General features: G+C 40.6%; 1 protein-coding gene across 1 annotated transcript in view; it reads right to left on the bottom strand.

Moving 5' to 3' along the window:
* The window catches only part of ephb2b (eph receptor B2b), a 222,287-nt gene that overhangs the window by 22,260 nt on the left and 182,598 nt on the right, over nt 1-17,429 (bottom strand). The window contains exons 7-10 of the mRNA XM_069678316.1: nt 10,890-11,014; nt 7,654-7,816; nt 4,798-4,906; nt 2,769-2,836 (exon numbers count right to left, since the gene is read on the bottom strand). Of these exons, the coding sequence (XP_069534417.1) occupies nt 2,769-2,836; nt 4,798-4,906; nt 7,654-7,816; nt 10,890-11,014 (465 nt within the window). The remainder of the gene's footprint in view (nt 1-2,768; nt 2,837-4,797; nt 4,907-7,653; nt 7,817-10,889; nt 11,015-17,429) is intronic.

Below are 17,429 nucleotides of genomic sequence, written 5' to 3'. Positions count from 1 at the left end.
TTGCATTCACACACTCCTGTGCAAGCGTGTGCTTTTATTCATGTCTGACATTCAAGTGATGAAGGTCGAAAGATGGAGGAGGTGTTAGTCACAAATGGTGGTTCTGCCTAGTGCCTCATTGATAATGTGAATAGCGATTCGTCCAGAAAGGACATGGTACTTCTAGTATTCTTAGCTGTGATAAGGCAGGTTAATATATATATATCATCTGCACTGAGTCATAGTGCCATTAACACTCAGGAGAGAAACCTGGGCCTTATATCAGCATCGCCCAGCTCCACTCCAAGAAATAAATTGGCTCTCCTAAGCCCTGATGCCAGGTAAATTGGCTTAAGGTGGCCTTTAAGTGTCGAGGGACTTAAGTGTCCCGAGTTTTAAATCCGATTATTCTGCTCTCACCTCCACATCAGGCCTCAGGCTGTTTCAGTGGATACTAAAATCATGCCTGGGCTGCTGCAGAGCAAGAGGAGCATGCACAAGGTCTCAAAAAGCCTGGCACGCTATGCTGAAGAAACAAGCTGCAGAGATGGACAGATGGAGAGGATCTGACCAGGCAAAACCCTGCCATTACTAGAACTCTACTGTCTCTGCCCAAGCTCAGCAGACCACCCTGCTATGATGGCAGAGACCACCAAAAACAAGGGCAGAAGCCTGGAAGCATACAAGACAATTTGGCCTCTGTTGGTAATCACTGTGAGGTACCTGTGTCGCTTACTGGCACACTTTTCACTGAACCAGCTGGACTTTGTTGTATTTGTGTAATTTGTGTACTGGTATATTAGGGAGTTTAGATTTTTTTCTTATTTCCTGTATTTTATTTCTTGTATGTTTTTTTATTTTATTACACGGCTGTGTTAAATGCTCACTTCTGATTGGTTAATCACGGCACACCGATGTCTGCTATTTATCGATAACAGACCGTTGCTATGAAGCACAGACTGTTGCTAGGGATGCGGCTCTAATCACACAATTTGGAGGTCTATCTGTAATCATATCAATCCGCCGAAATAAGTCCGGTAAATATGACGTTGGTTTGTTTACAGAGGGAAAAAAAAGAAAAGAGACGAAAACAGTAGAGAGAGCGGTGTTTAAAGACGGTGAATGGAAAAGAAAATGTCGACAGACTCTGACAGTGACGAGACAGAAAACATCAATTTGGTGCTGCGCTGATTCCTGCGGTCCCGTTCACCGTGTCTTCCTTCACCATCAGTGGAAATGTTTCCATTTAATGTGAGTAAAAACAGCTAGCTTAGCTCGTTTTAAAGTAATAATCTGGAAGATTTTCATTTAAATAAATGTCTGTTAAGTCACTATCTATCGACGAATGAGGCAACACAATGGTGATTGAGCCTATGGCCCACTGATGAAAGCCTTTGCATTTGTAGTATTACAGACTGGGTGTCTGTGACGACATTCGCGGAAAAAAATCACAAGTGGCGCCCAGTTAGTGACGCGTTTTCCATCAGCCAGCAGTGGTTGGTCTGCCAGAGAGGGTAGGCGGAGCTAAGTGGCTGCTTGTCCGGTCTCTGCAAGTTTTGCGAGTAAACAGTAATATACTATGGCTGAACAAACAAAGAAAAGATCGATGACTACAGATACAACTTCAAAAATAAGTGAAAATCCAAAGAAAAAGAAACAAATTTGACGCTCAGATGAAGCAAACAGTCTAAAAAGGTAAGCGACCGTAAACAAGGAAGATCAAGAGTTACAGCCGGAGCCAACCGTGGACGTCACACATGCAACACTGTCTGGATATCTGGGAAGTGTGCTCCCGCAATTGCCGTTTATCACCATAGGTGCCGCCAAAGAGAACGAAACTGAGATCCAAATGATTATATCTTTAAGAAGGCTACAGAGTTAACCGTTGCTATGGGCGCAGCTCTAACTGGGAGTGTAATGGACTATTTTTAAACGGAAAAATAATCATTTTAAAATTAAGAAAATCATTTCCAAATCAATATTTTGTGTAAAAATTATTGATTTCATAACTAGTTAGCCATGTAGTAAATGGGATAATGTATAGTGAGCAATAACAACATGCTCACTATACATTAGCCCTTACTTATCTCTACTTTTATATGCAACTAATCAGTTTCATGCTCTGTTTTGGAATTATTGAATCGTCTCTATCAAGTAAAATAAATTCAAATCACAAGCTGGACTAAGCACAGCATGATCGGATTAAATCGAGGAAGCTGTTACCTTCAGAGTGAAATTAACATAATAATTACACAATCAAATAAACAAATTAAGTAGAGGTCAAAAGCTTGATCTGCGTTTTCCCAATCATTCGGAGAACGATGGATTAGCTTTAATATCTTGGATGAAGCTAAAATGAATCTTTCTCCCACATTTATTCCTCCATGATGTCATTTAAGCTCTCTGCCACTGAGGAAAGAAAATCATTGAGAATTTTCATTCATTCACCAAGTCTTTTGAATTTTTTTAACAATGGCAAATGACTCATGTGGCATTAGCATGCTAAAGTCGTTAACGTGAGTAAAGGCTGACCTATTTCCGACACAATGGACTGAGTTAACTATGAAATGTGATGATGCACAGAACACACACGTTAACGGTGGTTCTGATGTGGGTAAAATCCAAGTCAAACAACAGGGAGGAGGATTAATCGAAGGTGGGGGGACGGGCAAATGAAGCTGGGCTGAAGCCAAGGACACCAGCGTGCAAGGTGGTAGTCATGGAGACAGGTGTGTGTGTGTGCTGGTGCCGATGGAGAGTGCAGAGTGGCTGGATGGTGGTTTACTCACTGTGGCCGCTGGTGTAGTGCTGCAGTTTGTCGGTGTATTCTGAATCAGCCCTGTCGAAGCCACGCCTCCTGGGGGAAAGACAAAGAACTCTAGCTCTGGTTCGAAGAGAGGGAGCAGGGAGGGGCAGACACACACATCAAACACCCCCAGGTCTGCCTACACTATGAGATACACCAGCCAGGATCACATGGAGAATCAGGCCTTTGTGGATAGAGAAGTGTGCACAATACACAAAACACCTCAGAAATTCTTTGTATTACAACCGCAGACAAGAGAAGGTGTGTAATGTATAAATGCCTGGTAGGTAAACAAGGTGTGCATGTGAATACTAAGGATTTTTATTTAGACAGGGATTATGATGTGATGAATTTTGGGATCAGTTATTTCACAGATCAGGTATTGACATGCATGACAGAGCCATATTGAACACAGCTTCTTTGCAACCGTCATATAATTCAGTGTTTTGACTGTTGTGCGGCAGAATTCCTTCGTCTTGTGTTACTTTATATAAGTATAAGTGACTCAAACTAGTTTTAAAATATATGAAAAAGAGACATTTTACAGGAAGACTTTCATGAATTAATGTCTTTCTTCTGTTGTTTTTATCTGCTTTGTTAAGAAAAGTGCTATATAAAAAAAGTTTATTATTATATATATATATGATTATTATTTCTGTACCAGCACTGTGTGCAGGAGAAAAATCAAAACCCAATATTTGGCACCAAAGACTTTTTCTTTTGTTGCCGTGGTATCGAAACATGTATTGAGTATCGTTTTTTTATTGTTTCAAAGTTTAAAATTCTGGTATCATGGCAACCCGAGTTTAGATATCTGAATCTTTCTCAGGAGATCGATTCATGTCTTTCATTTTGCACAATCATTAAAACAAAATGTAATTAAAATCCTACTTTTATGAATTAATGGCATTCGAAAATAAATAGAAAACCTAGAAAGCCACTAAAAAATTTATAATGTATACAACAATCTATTTCAAAATAAATCTGTCAGACAAAGAACACCTAATATCTGTTGTATGGAAAAATCTGATTTTCACAAATAAAACTTGCAAAATGTATTTTTTTTAAAGTAATTAATAATTAAGTCATTTATTGATACATTACATCATTTTTATGCTGTGAAAATTTCATCCAACACCAGCTTCAGCCAACAGTTTTTCAAGTACAGCAGCTAAGTTCTACCTGGCGAGCAGCTTGACAAAGACATATTTAAATATCTTTTTAAAGGTCTCTGATTGGCCCATCCCAGTGCATTAGAAGCTTTTTATGTCTCTGACTGTCTGACACTTCACAAAACTTTCCATCACACACTCTTCTCTTTCATTTTGTCCTGGCGATGTTCCCAAACCATCACACAATGCCGCCTCAACCTCTGTCATAATAATCCAAGCTGGTGATATCCTGCTGTATGCAAAGCAGTCTGTCTACCATCAAAGCAAAAGAATATATACAACTAACAGGAAACATGCTCAGAAATTCACATTCTTCTGTGAATTAAAATAGTGCTCAGCAGCTCAGCTACAGTTTTTAATATGCGCGGGCCCAGTGGGAAGTGAAATCCTCATAACTCTGGCAGAGTTATAAACATTTGAGACCCAGTGAGCAGCAGCACCTGCAGAACTTTAATGTTTGCAGTGTTGACTTTAAAATATTATATCTGCTGCTGAAAGGCTGGAATTTATTAAGGATTAATATCCTTAAACCCACATGGTTTATCTCTACAACACATTTAAAGTTTTATTAAGAGTCAGCAATACGCTTACAAGGGATTGACTTGATTTTTCACTAGCAAAGAAGAATTTTGAGGAAGTTCAATAGAAAAACAGACAGAAAAACTAAACATCTACACACAAGTGAAGGTAAACTGTAAAGGTGAATGCCTACAGACTTTATGCAATCCTACAAAATAAAAGCCCAAAGAAGGAGAGTGTCTGCCTTTGCAGCTTGTGACGATGATTTATTGGCAACAGGCTCACAGGCCCGTTTGAAAAACTGGGACAGGACTGACTCACCGGTTACAGACGATGATGATGACGACCACAGCAATGAGGAAGACCAACCCAGCAGCTGCCGAGCCAATAATGAGAGGTAGCTTCTCCTGAATGCTGGTGTTGTATTCCTCTATAGAAAGAAGAAACACATTGATAAACGTTGTGAATACGCACACTCACACACACGCAGAGAAACATATGGGTTAGCATCTGAGCCTCTGCATATGGCGGGAGCAGTGGGTGACAGACAGACATACGGCTGGGTGAACCAATGAGGAGCTTGGCATCTTGACTGGCTGCACGGACCATTTTCCAAAGCACACTGAATGCGCTCAGAAGCCGCGGATACGGACAAATCATCTGGCAGAAAGCGTGTGAAGTGAGCAGAGAGAGCATGTTTTGGGTGAGACCCAGACTGATGAGGCAGCCAAGAGCAGGAATCCAGCTACTGAATGGGCACAAAGAGGCAGAGCCAGACCCTTCTCTTGAGCACCGCAAATAACTCACAATTTACCAATTTTCGACGGATACACACGTTACTGGGTTCCCAACTGGAGGGCAAAAATGTTGTATTCCATGTGGTAGAGTCTTTATTGGTAAAAAATTACTTGAACCACCTATTTAGCATTTATAAGCACAGTATGAATATTTTATAAATGGATAAAATTACACTTATTTATAGCTGTAAGCAGTGATAAGGACAGTGTTTACTAATGTTCAGTGTTTTGAAAAAATTAGAGCTTATCCTATGAAGACATATTTTACTTAATTACGGGCTGATTTTTTTTCACATCATCTTGTTTTTACATATTCTTCCTATAACATACATTATTACAAGCATGTAACTGTTTTTTATATTGTGGGTTATAAACCATACATTAAAAAAATGTAAAGCATGCTTATAAATACTGAATAGAAGCATTAAGTGTTAGCCACATTGTTAAGGAGAGAAAGGAAACCAAGCTGCAACATCTTGGGCTGAAAAATAAAAGCCAACATGGAAATGCCAAAAACTGCAGTTCCTTGAGTGGCCACTGGGGGCTGGCTCCAAAAGTGAGTCAACTGCCATTGACCCCCATGTTAATATGTCAATATTTTTCTATATTTTTACGTTTTTTAGTCTGGCTTTAAATTACATTTTATTTTATCTTACGTAACTTTATGTACTGATTTTTTTTTTTTACATTTTAGGCTGTGCCGATTTATTTAATTTATTTATTTTCTTATTTTGCCATCTAGACTTTAATTCTACCTCCTGTGTTCCTCATTACAAATCCATGATAGCGTTTCCTCAGTTTGTCAGTTTCCTGTTTCATCGAGTCCATTATTTATTACATTCTTTTTGTGGGGTGGGGGTGATTGTATTGTTTTTATGGATTTTCTGTTCTTGTGAAGCACTGTGTCACATTACTGTTGCATGAAAAGTGCTGTATATAAATAAAGTCCGATTGATTGATTGATTTATTACTAATATGCCCAAATTCACAGCACAATTAACAGCACAATTAACAGTCAATCAACAGTTAAATCACCAATTCATTACTTTCTGGGGTTGAGTTTTCAAAGAAATTACCTTAAATAACTTATTTAATTTTAATAGAAACTTATACACGATTAAATGTGTGGACGCTTCGAGTCACAGTTGGGACACTGTTGGGACTTGACATGTTGTGTGCCCATTCTCTTGCAAAATATGATTACTTCTGGCCCCAAATAATCAATATGGAAATTCCACACCAATAAACACAACCAATGGATGATGCCACGGTGGCTACATCCACTCCTTATATCGTCTATGGAAGGAACTGCTCGGAGAGATCAGCTCACAGCTCACAGCTCACGACTGGGCCTTGACGCACTCTGCCGAGGACTGCTGGTTTGTAACATCTGTTTGCTCTTGTATTGTTTTTCGCCCTGAAGCAAAGCAGGCATGAATTTTGATGTTTCAATAGCAGGGTTTAAAATTTATTACAGTTCATTTTTTAAATCGAATGCTGGAGAAAATTGGATGTGAAATTCCAGAAGACAACGATCCAGACATTACTGTATCAGATTTTAAAATTATGATTAATAGTGAAACATTTTACCCATTTTCTTTTACTCTCCAAGAGGGACTCATTTTTTCTTTCTTCAGTGTTTCCCTCCTTTTCCTTTATCATTTTCAGAGCTGCACTCATCTCATTGTTTACTCTAAATGATGGTAATCAGTGTCTTCTTGCAGGAGGAAACAACTCTTTGGATGCATGGGTCTGTTTGTGAAAATCTTTTTGAACTGATGTACTTTTTTTTTAGGAAAAATAAATACTTTTCCAATAAAATGTGAGCGCGCTGGGCCTGGTGTACCCTCAGTCTACTTGATATTTACAGCTCTAAGTCACTTTTGATATATGTCTGCTGCTGGGATGTGTGCGTGTGGCAGAATCAAGGATGTTTGTACGAGTTCAGGCTAATGATGGCCCTGGGCAGTGCAGGCTGAAGGAAATGAGATGTTCAGAGGGGAAAACCCGGGCCTTGGCTCTAACATTAACCTTCATGACTGATGTTTACTGAATGTTCCTTCTTCTCCCAGTCGTGTCAGAGGATAAAGATAAGACAACTCTGACCTCAGCCTTCACTTAAAGGCTTATGGTCGTAAAAGGCAAAAAGCTACATAAAGAAAAAATGTGGGATGAATGAATGTGTGGGATGGAAATAAGAATATAATTCAAGCCACACTAATCTGCTTTAGGATTTCTTGATCTGTTTACTTCACAACATAATTCCTTTCATTCCCACAGCTGTCTGTATCCATATCACCGTGCACGGTGTGTCGGTGGGCCACGCATGAGAGTGGATTACAGCCCTGCGTGCTTTGGTGAACATTGGCTAAATTCTCACCCTCAGTCATGGTCTGGAAATACAGTTTGCCACTGTAGCGTCCAAACCCGGCGACGGTGCGCGCCCGGACCTGGAACACGTAGATGCTGCCTGGCTTCAAGCCGCGGATGACCACCGTGTTGGTCTGGCTCCTGATGGCGGTGGCGTTGATTTCTGGTTGGTCCTGGGGGAAGAAGAAAACAAATCAAATGTGGGATGTGTCCAGTTGCAAAGGCTAACAATCAAGGGCGTGGACTTGGGTAGGGATGAATATACAGAAATAAATGAATTGTCCAAATCCTAATATATGATACGCGTAACTGTTGCACTTTCAACCTGCAGAGGAGTCGTGCATATGAGCCTCTGTGCACTGCAAACAAGGACTCCAGTCTACAGCTCAGTTCACACACTTCACTGAACTGAAATTTCTGCTCAAATGACCACTTTTTGTGCCGCGTCCGCGCTGTCTATATGCATGTGCACTCTTTCTCTCCCTCAGGGAGTGCATTTTGTTTCACTATTATACATACTAATATTAATTAATATCTCTGTTCGAATGTCTTTGGTTACAGTGGGACATTTGAAATGAAAACAGCTCATCATCAAAGCGTGTGGTATCAAAAGTTACATTTATCCATTTAATTAATTGATAAAATAAAGGATAAAACATTTTTACTGCTGCAAATACCTGAGAGACACAGAGATTGGAGTTCAGATACTAAAGTAATTTCTTCTTTTCACGTTCAAGCATTGATGAAGGCTTTTAACCAGGACCAAAAAATACGACCACATCGCTCACACTGGCTCCCAGAATGTTTTAGAATTGATTTGAAGATTACTTTCAGGTCTCTCCATGGCCTTTCTCCCAGCTATATCTCAGACCTTTTAGTACTGTATGAGCTGACATGTACGCTGAGATCCTGGGGCAGAGGTCTTCTGTGTGTACCAAATGCCAGACTGAGGGGGGCAGAGCTTTTGCTGTGCGGGCTCTGGAACGACCTGCCCGAGGAGATCAGGTCAGCTGAGTCAGCGATCTCTTTTATCGGCGAGCCTTAAATTTTAGAATTCATTTAAAAGAATTTTACGTCTTTTAGAGTTCTTTTAAATGAATTTTACATATTTGTTAAATGACTTGTTATTTTAATATCTGCCTTTGATTTAATGACCTGTCTGTTTAACTTTATGATCTTTGTTTTGCTCTGCTGCCTTTGTAAAGCGCTTTGTCACTTACAACAAATAATAATTTGTTTGTGAATTCATAACTCGTACAATAAGGCAGAGAGAGGGCAGATGAACCAGATAAATATTCTGTCCTCACACTCTGTCAACTAAACTACTCCGAGACTACCGCTGCTAAAATTAAGTCCTTGCTAACAAATATGAAAAGCTGCATAATATATGCATAAATTACACATCAGGTTAAATTGAGGATTAAATGATACAGAAAGAACTCAGTGTTACAGACTCAGGCTGCTTTGAACAAACTGGGTTTCTTTTGATGATGTTTGTCGGGAAAAATAGAAGGGACTGTCGAAATTTTGGGCCTTTTTTCAAGTTAAGACAATATTGTGATTAAGTTCAAGCTGCCATGTTCGTGACATTATTTCAGCATGAGATATTTGTACATGTGTGCATGATAATAATGTGTTTTCTGGTCTTCCTAAATGTTATTATTTTAAACATTTCTAATTTAGAAGTGCATAAAAAAGGAAACAGGAGATGATGTCACATGGTTGAAATACATCCAGAGACTTATATACCGTAAAATTTGGTGTATGAGACGCACTTTTAATACATTTTGTTTCATCTAAAAAGTGGGCTGCGTCCTATATACCGGTGCGACCAATATACCAGTAAAAAATGCAGAGAGGTTTGTTATTGTGTTACGGTATTTTTCCCAGACGATGGCGCTATCCGGCTGTTAAGTGGTGACGTCACACCTCCGCATTAAACTGTTTCCGTGTCCAAGCCGCTGCAACGTCTCCTATTTACAATATGCTACAGTGCTTGATTGTTGCCAACGCTTCGTCACAGACATGCACCGTCAGGATCGCCATTACAGCCGCCACCCTCACAACAATCAACGTTACCGTCGGCTGCCAGCTATTGCTAGCTACAGCACCGGTATCTAGCAGGATTGCAAAAACAGATGGTGGGCTGTAATTTGTGTGCGTTATATTCCAGATTTTACGGTAGGTCTGAGTTCTCCATGTGTGGCCTTCTAGAGAAAACATCAATTAAAAAAACATACTTATAAAAGGTGATATATTTATTCACCAGATTGAGCCAGTTACTTCGTTTTCATCTGAAGCTCCTGAGCAGATCTCACAGATCTCTACGTTATCATACAAACACCCACTGTAAACAGTAAGAGCGCTACTCTGAATAATTTCCTTTCACAAAAAGAAACATGTTTGATGGAGCAGCAGGACTTGGAGGCAGCAGACATCCAGCAGCTGCGGTTAAGAAGGTAGCTTCAGTGGCAGTTTCAGGTCAGGCGGCTTTTCTGAGCCGTGCCTTCTGATGATCAGAGCTGTGATTCTCTGCTCCTCTCCACAATGCTGACAGGTCTGAGAGCGGAAACCGAGACTCTTTTAGCTGCTCCCTTCAACCCTCCGCTCAGCGCTCACTTCTGAGCCGCAGCAGGGGCCCGTACAATTGTTTTGACAGCTCTCTACAGCAGTGTCAGAGAAGGGAATTATACTCAAAAGTGGAATGAGGAAAACTCGACAAACGCTGCGTTTATGTACGTATGTTTGCACGCTTGCACATGTGTGTGATTGCGTCCGTTTGTCTGTGCAAGCCTGTGTATTTTAGTGATTATTGAGCATGAATTTGTGTCTGGGAGTGTTCATGTGAGAAAGTATGCTGATTCGGTGGAGCTCGACCCCTGAATACTATTTTTACAGCAGCCAGCGCTCTATTGTTGCAACCACAAGTCTGTACGCATCAATCCCCAGCGGGCCTGCTGCAGGGCTGAGCGCGGTTTCCTTTCCCAGTGACTGACCGTGATTATAATTGAAAGAGAACGAGCAGAAGTTCTGAGCAACATTCAGAAGCCCCGTCTACATGCCTCCTAGGATGAGCTGTTATGCAAACGAGCGTGAGGAGCTATTCTGAATTTAAATGTACGACTAAACAAAAGAGTTGGGTTCTTACCATTAATGTTTAATTTATTTAGCAGGAGAGGGAAAGAAAGAAACGTAACTTATGTTTATATGGATCAGTGAGGGCTTGGGGGAATAATGTGTTGGCACCTTTTCATAATACTGCAGCTCATAGTCCAGGATGACTCCGTTGGGCTGGTCGGGCTGGGACCAGGAGAGGGTGATGCTGTCCACAGTGCGGCTGACCTGGTGCATGATGGAGACGGTGGATGGAGCTGCGAGGAGACAAAGACAGTGTGTTAAGGATGAGGCTAAAATCAATCACTTCCCACTTCCCAGGCACGCACGGAGGATTTTACAGCATCTTTAATCTCTCAGCCAAACAGCAGGTTCTGCAAAGGTGTAACGCTATAAAACGTGTGTAATATACTGCAGACTCATTTTAGAGAGTCTCACGATGAGAGAGGCATTACAGGTTGGCAAGTTGCAACACTGCAAAACCTCACGAGCAGCCTCATGGAACTTTGACTTTCATGTGATTAATTTGAACTTGCCAATCTGCTAATAACAAACTAAATAAACTATTTAAACATCAGCAGACTTAAACCACAATGTATGAAATTAGTGAGTCCGTTTAAACCACACAGAAACAAACCAAATAGCTTTAATCACAGTTTTGCTTTTGTGCACAAAAATATTTAATTTCATTTACTTGTTGTTTATGTAGATTTCCTTGAAGGGGTTTTGAATTACAACCAACGATATTTCCAATTGCAAAGTATTTGCTCGACGTTCCAAGCCGGATTCTTGTGCCTTTTAGAAGAGTATGAAAACCAGCTTTCAGATTTAAACCTGCTTTATATAAATATAGCAAGACAAAGATTGCATCATCACGCTTTTTCATTTGGATGGCAACATTTTCATTAACTTTTCAAAGTTTTAGAAAACTATGCCAATTACGCTACGCACTGTTACGTTTTTGGAGGCGACTGGAGAAAAACATCTCTTTGAATTCAACAAATGTACAGCCAGCAAACTTTTTACAGCACAGCTGTTTGCCTCTGTGCCTCTTACATTTGACTTTATGATTAAACAGCATGCATTAGACACTTGGCAGCTGAATATTACCATTTGAAGTTAGTAGCTGCCCAAAAGCACTCCCAATATATTCTGAATTCCAAATTAGCGCTTGTTAAATATGCAAATTTGCAAAAACAAAACAAAACATGGTGAGCGACGATTGACAGTGATGGATTACCACAAAGAAAAGGTTTTTGCAAGCTGATTTTTAAAGCACACTTAGATGAACTGATGCACTGGATAAAAACTGTCTGTAAAGTAAAATAATTGGTCAAGTATTTAAAAACCTTTAAGATAAAATAAGATAAGATTAGATAGTATTTTACTGATCCCCAGAGGGGAAATTCGGTTGTTGCAACAGCACAAGACAAGAAGCAAGAAGGCAAATAGAAATAGAAACAGATCAAAGTAAAATAAATAAAATAAGAGGTATATACAACTGGTATCCAATAGTCACATAAGTGGCAATCTAAAGTGAAAGTGACATGTTTGGGTAATAGCAGCAACAGTTAGCAGTATGAAATAGTACAGTATAAATAAGGTGCAATATAAAACATGTCAGTAAGTCAATAATAGTGTATATTACAGCATATCAGATGTAATAAGGTGTTGTACGGTACAGAATGTACAGTATATTATGAACATATACGTATAGATACTAGAATATAATACTATATAATATACTATATAACAGTAACTGGTGATAATAATGATAATATAATATAGTGCAGTATAGTAAGGAGGTATGTGGTAACATGAAGACTTAACAGTATATGGACAGTAGCGGGTCACTGAAGAGTGAAGGTGATGAGAGTCCTGAGTGTGACAGACACTGTGTGTGTGGTGTGTCGCTGTTTGTTCAGCAGGATGACAGTCCCTGGCTTCCACTGCTGTCGTACAGTCTGATGGCAGCGGGCACAAAGGAGCGCCTTCAGTAGGTTCCTTAACACCCTGCTGCCTTTCACCACAAAGACACCTCCATAACTTCCATCCCTACAACCCAGGATGTTGCAGTAAGCATGCTCTACCTTTGTTTTTATGTAACATTGAGCAAATGTTTTATAAAAGGCGTTCTGACATCCCAGGCATCGATAACATCCTGAAAATATCTTCAGAATGTTGCAGTTAGAAAGTTTTGTCTTAAGTTTTAACGTTACAAGAACTTTTTTAGATTAAAATGTTCTCTTTCAAACGTAATTAGAACTTGGAGGGAATGTTAGCCAATGTTATGGGAACGTTCCCTGCTAGCTGGGATAATGGCTAATGTTCATGGTTGACAGTTGGACATGTGGACCTTTCACACGTTTGGTAAGTGTACTGTGTACCATAAAATACAAATAAATACATGTTTTGAGTTTTTTTCAGAACAGTTTTCATTTAATAAAAATGCATTTTCAGGACATTACTTTTGTGTCAAATTACTGAAAAAGTTTTATCTCGACTTTTTGCACTGGAACAAGTAAAGTAATTTATTTTATTCACATATTCTCAGGCAAATGTCAAGAGTCAGAAGTTGACCAAATGCCTTGTTACATCATGGGTGGCCTACTTTAGACTTGAATAGCCCGGTGATCTAAAACTTTGAACAGTCTTTTTAGCACAAACACGAGGTCAGGGGGGCGTGCTCACCCTGAGTCCTCCAACAGCCATTAAGATTAGTTCAGGGTGCCGCGGGTCAGTGTAAAGCTAAGAGAAGCTGAAGATAAAAAGCTGTGTCTGGGGAGCCTGGCAGGGCCTGCAGGCCTCTCTGTCTGAGCCTCTCTGTAAGTGTGAAAGGGTTGGCTGGGTTGGGGAGTCAGAGCGAGGGAGGGGGGTGCAGGGTAAGATTTATGGACACCGAGCCCCACGCTCATCCCCTGCAGGCCCGTGCGGCACACACACGCAGGCCTCAGCCAGCAGCACAGTGGCTCCCCTGAGTCCCTGCAATAAAGAGGGAAGTCTCTGCGTCGGCACGCGTTCTCCGAGGAAAATCCACCGGCTGGAAAACGACAACTGACACGCCTCCATAATCTAAGAATAAAGCTGCATGTGTGTGGTTTTTAAATCATATGTTTGTATGTCCAAACGATAAGATACTTCTTCAACTTCAAATGAGGCTACAAAGGAAAACTCTGTTACATCCATTTTATCTAATGAGATAAAAACATTTCTGTTGAATTGAAATTAAATAATCTTATTTTAACCAACTTCCTGTTTAGCACTCATAGTATATAATACTTATTTTGCTATTGTTCCTGTCTTTGCACAAACTGTCCTGAAGCAGGGGATAAAATATAGTGAGCCAGTGACCACAGTGAGTCAGAGCCCATGATAAAAAGTCCCTTTAATACCCTTACTCATTCTCATCAGCTAATCAGCCCTGCCTCGCATGCCCTCCGACCCAAACAGAAGCATCCATCTCGGGCAACAAATTACGATGTCTCGTATAAACTGTGATAGTCGAGGGGCTGAGTACGTCCTCATGTGCTGCTGCCAGCGGATAATAAATGGAGGTTCTGTATTTCATCTCAGCGAAGCACTTACACCATGATGGCCTGTGACTCTGCCGCGCACATACATCATGCCTCCTTCCTGCAGCCGGAGGTACGATAATGTACGGACAGCAGTCACAGGAATCTCCTCCATCTCACTGTACTCACTAGTTTGTTTGCAGTCACAAGACGACAGCCTAATAAGGCAAACAGTTACTCTAAAGGGAACTCACGAGTATCCCATTACGGATGTACATATATTCAAGACTGCCACATGGCCTTTTCCTGCATAGCATTTCCATTAAACACACGGCGCAGCCATGCCTAGTAACCTGATCCAGGGCCGCGGAAACAAAGGCAGCTCATGTATTCATGTACAAAGGATGGACGCATGCCAACATGAAAAGCTGTTGGAGGAGAACACTGCGGTTTTCTTCTGCTAAAGGACGACTTCCAGACAGCGGGGTGGCCGTCGCCATGTCTGAGCGGGAGAAACGGGTAATGGCTGGTGTAACAGAAAACAAACAGTTAGAGAGCTGTAGTGCAGTGTGAGGACTTCATTGTGTTAAAAACAGAAAGTGTTGAAACGTCAGGGCTTGGGATAAAACAGCAATCCAGCTGTTTTGTGTATTCTGAGTCAATTTAGTACACGCATCCAACTAAGCTGACATTCCACCGATTGGCTGAGGAATGCAGTGGTGCGCCGAGGCCTACAGCGATGATTCACATATGAAAACCATTTTCCGACATCTAATTCATGTACTCCAAATCTACAAGTCTCCATTGTGCTCCAAATCTTCCAGAGTACCTACAAGTTTCCTCCTTCAAACTTCATCTATAATTTAAGAATTTGAGTAAATACTTGGTTTTCATTGTGTCAACATCGCTCACGGAGTCGCGCCGCTAAATACATGTTTGAGCTGTTTCAGGCCAGACTCTCTGTTGTTACAGTAATTATTTTTAAGCCGTGTGGATTGCGCCCCATTAAAGGTGATTAGTTATTAAAAACAAATATATAAGAAGGTTTCCCATGTCGATTTATGTGCTGGAAGCCAACTTTTCATAAACTTTGTCAAGTCAAATCAGCGTCTTCAAAGAGGAGAGCTCCGCTTTCACTGGATGCTGTATTTATATGTTCTCTCAATGAATGCTCCGTCTTTGTTCTCAAAACCAATGAAGCGGTTATTATGACAAAGACAGGGATTGTTAGTTTATATTATTAAATTAAATGGCTGAATTGGAAAGATAAATAGCAGCGATGAATACGTCTCTAGCAGGGGGGAAGCCTGTGTGTTTCCCATTTAGCACAGCGAGACAGCAGACACAAGAGGAGGTGGTCTGTCTCAAGAACAAAACTATAATACATCACTGATAAATATTAATGTTCAATAAAAGGTGTTTGATTTTCCCTCTTAGTCAGATAGCATTTCTTTGTTTTTCTTTGGCCTGTTATGCCTTTATTAGAGAGAGAGGATAGTGTCGGAAGCAGGGGAGGTGAGGGTGGGGCTGACACGCGGCAAGGGGCCGAGGGTGGGAGTCGAACCCCGGCGGCGGCATCGAGGACTGTAGCCTCTGTATATTATCGGCGCCCCCAGATAAGCATTTCTTAATGCTTACATGCGATACATGCATGAAAAAAAACAAAAGGTTAAGGTAGAACTAACTTATTGGACGGGGTTATCGTTATCGTTAATGGAAGGGGTGACGCTATGCATATCATTATGTGTAACCTATGGCAACCACTTCGGTGATGCACGAGCCAGCTGTTACCGTCATCATAATTTTTGCAAACTCACTACTGACTACTAACGCTAACGTTACTACTACTAATTATTACATTTCAAGCTAGCTAAGCTTCAAAAAGTTTCCGCTAAATGATGGCAGAGACGTGCCGGTTGGAAATGTGCATAGTGGGCGTGGCATATGCAGATTGAGGAATTTTTAATGAGGGAGAAGGAGATGATTTGGGAGGATTTTTACAAGGTAATTAAACGTACTTTACGGAGAAAAAAAACACAATTTATTATTTCAATTAGAGCATTTTATATGTCTTAAAACATGACTGGAGCTGGTCTTTAAATTATGCAGACAATAATGAGCATTCACTTTGCTCAAATGTGCAAATCAGTTGGATTGGGAATGTCCTGAAGCTCTGAATCAGCACCAAAGTCATCAGCAAGAGAAGGTCAGTCATTGGTGAGTTTCCTTCTCCTGTCTGTTTAGTCTTCAGACGTCGTTTTGGTTGTTGTGAAGTTTGTCAAACGTATTAGGGACTTGCAAAGGAATCGTCTTTCCTGTGTGTTAGTGTCCCATCCATGTTGGTCTTTATCAGTCCCGCTGCTAGAGAGGCGGGTGCATTAAAGCTAGTAAGTAGTCTGCTTTGAGATCATAAGGAGTTAAATCTACAGACAGTTTTCGTTCAAATGTAGGAGGTAAAAGTTAAAAGTTGTATAAAAAATAAATGATAGATATCTGAAAACCCTACAGCAAAGCATTTGTGCTTCTTTACCTCCATCTCTGTGTAAATTATGGACAGATTGCATTTAATGTTTTGATCTCAAACAAATGAAAGTCTGCAGATACCTCGACGATAATGAGCGACAATAAAGAGTGAATACACCGGGGCCTTTAGAGGCTTTCAAGGTTGCATATCACATTGCTTAATTGTGAAAGGATGGGAGGTCCCAGCTGCTGTCAAAGAATTAGGTTTCAGAGCAGACATCATTACTCAGGGATGGGATCTGATATGAAAAGACGCTGCTTTGGAGTCTCTTCTAGCATGTCGCTCTGGCCTTGGCCCAAAAACACAGAACACAAAGGCTCTGTTTTGCTCGACGTCTCTAATAGACGCGCTTGTGTTGTGTTTGAACACCTAGTGACTTCCTAATCAATTAAAGATGGAGTTTACGCGGATATTTCCACTCATTTAAATCCAAGCCGATTTAATGGGGCATGCTTCTGCTAACAAGCACAGAAGAGAGGCTTTCATCCGTCCCATTAATTTATGTCTGTGTGATCTTTTATTATACAAAACTCTTCTGGTGGGCTTTCCCGCTCTCGCTTTGACCGTTTTCTTGTTTAGGAGAAGCTGGATTCCGACTGTTCGGCCTCATTACTAAGTACCGAACATGATGGGCAC

Source organism: Semicossyphus pulcher, unplaced genomic scaffold (genome assembly GCF_022749685.1).
Source record: "Semicossyphus pulcher isolate SPU_LCO1_2020_fin unplaced genomic scaffold, fSemPul1.0.p SCAF_3, whole genome shotgun sequence".
Lineage (NCBI taxonomy): Eukaryota > Metazoa > Chordata > Actinopteri > Labriformes > Labridae > Semicossyphus > Semicossyphus pulcher.
This window is presented reverse-complemented; position numbering and strand designations above follow the sequence as displayed.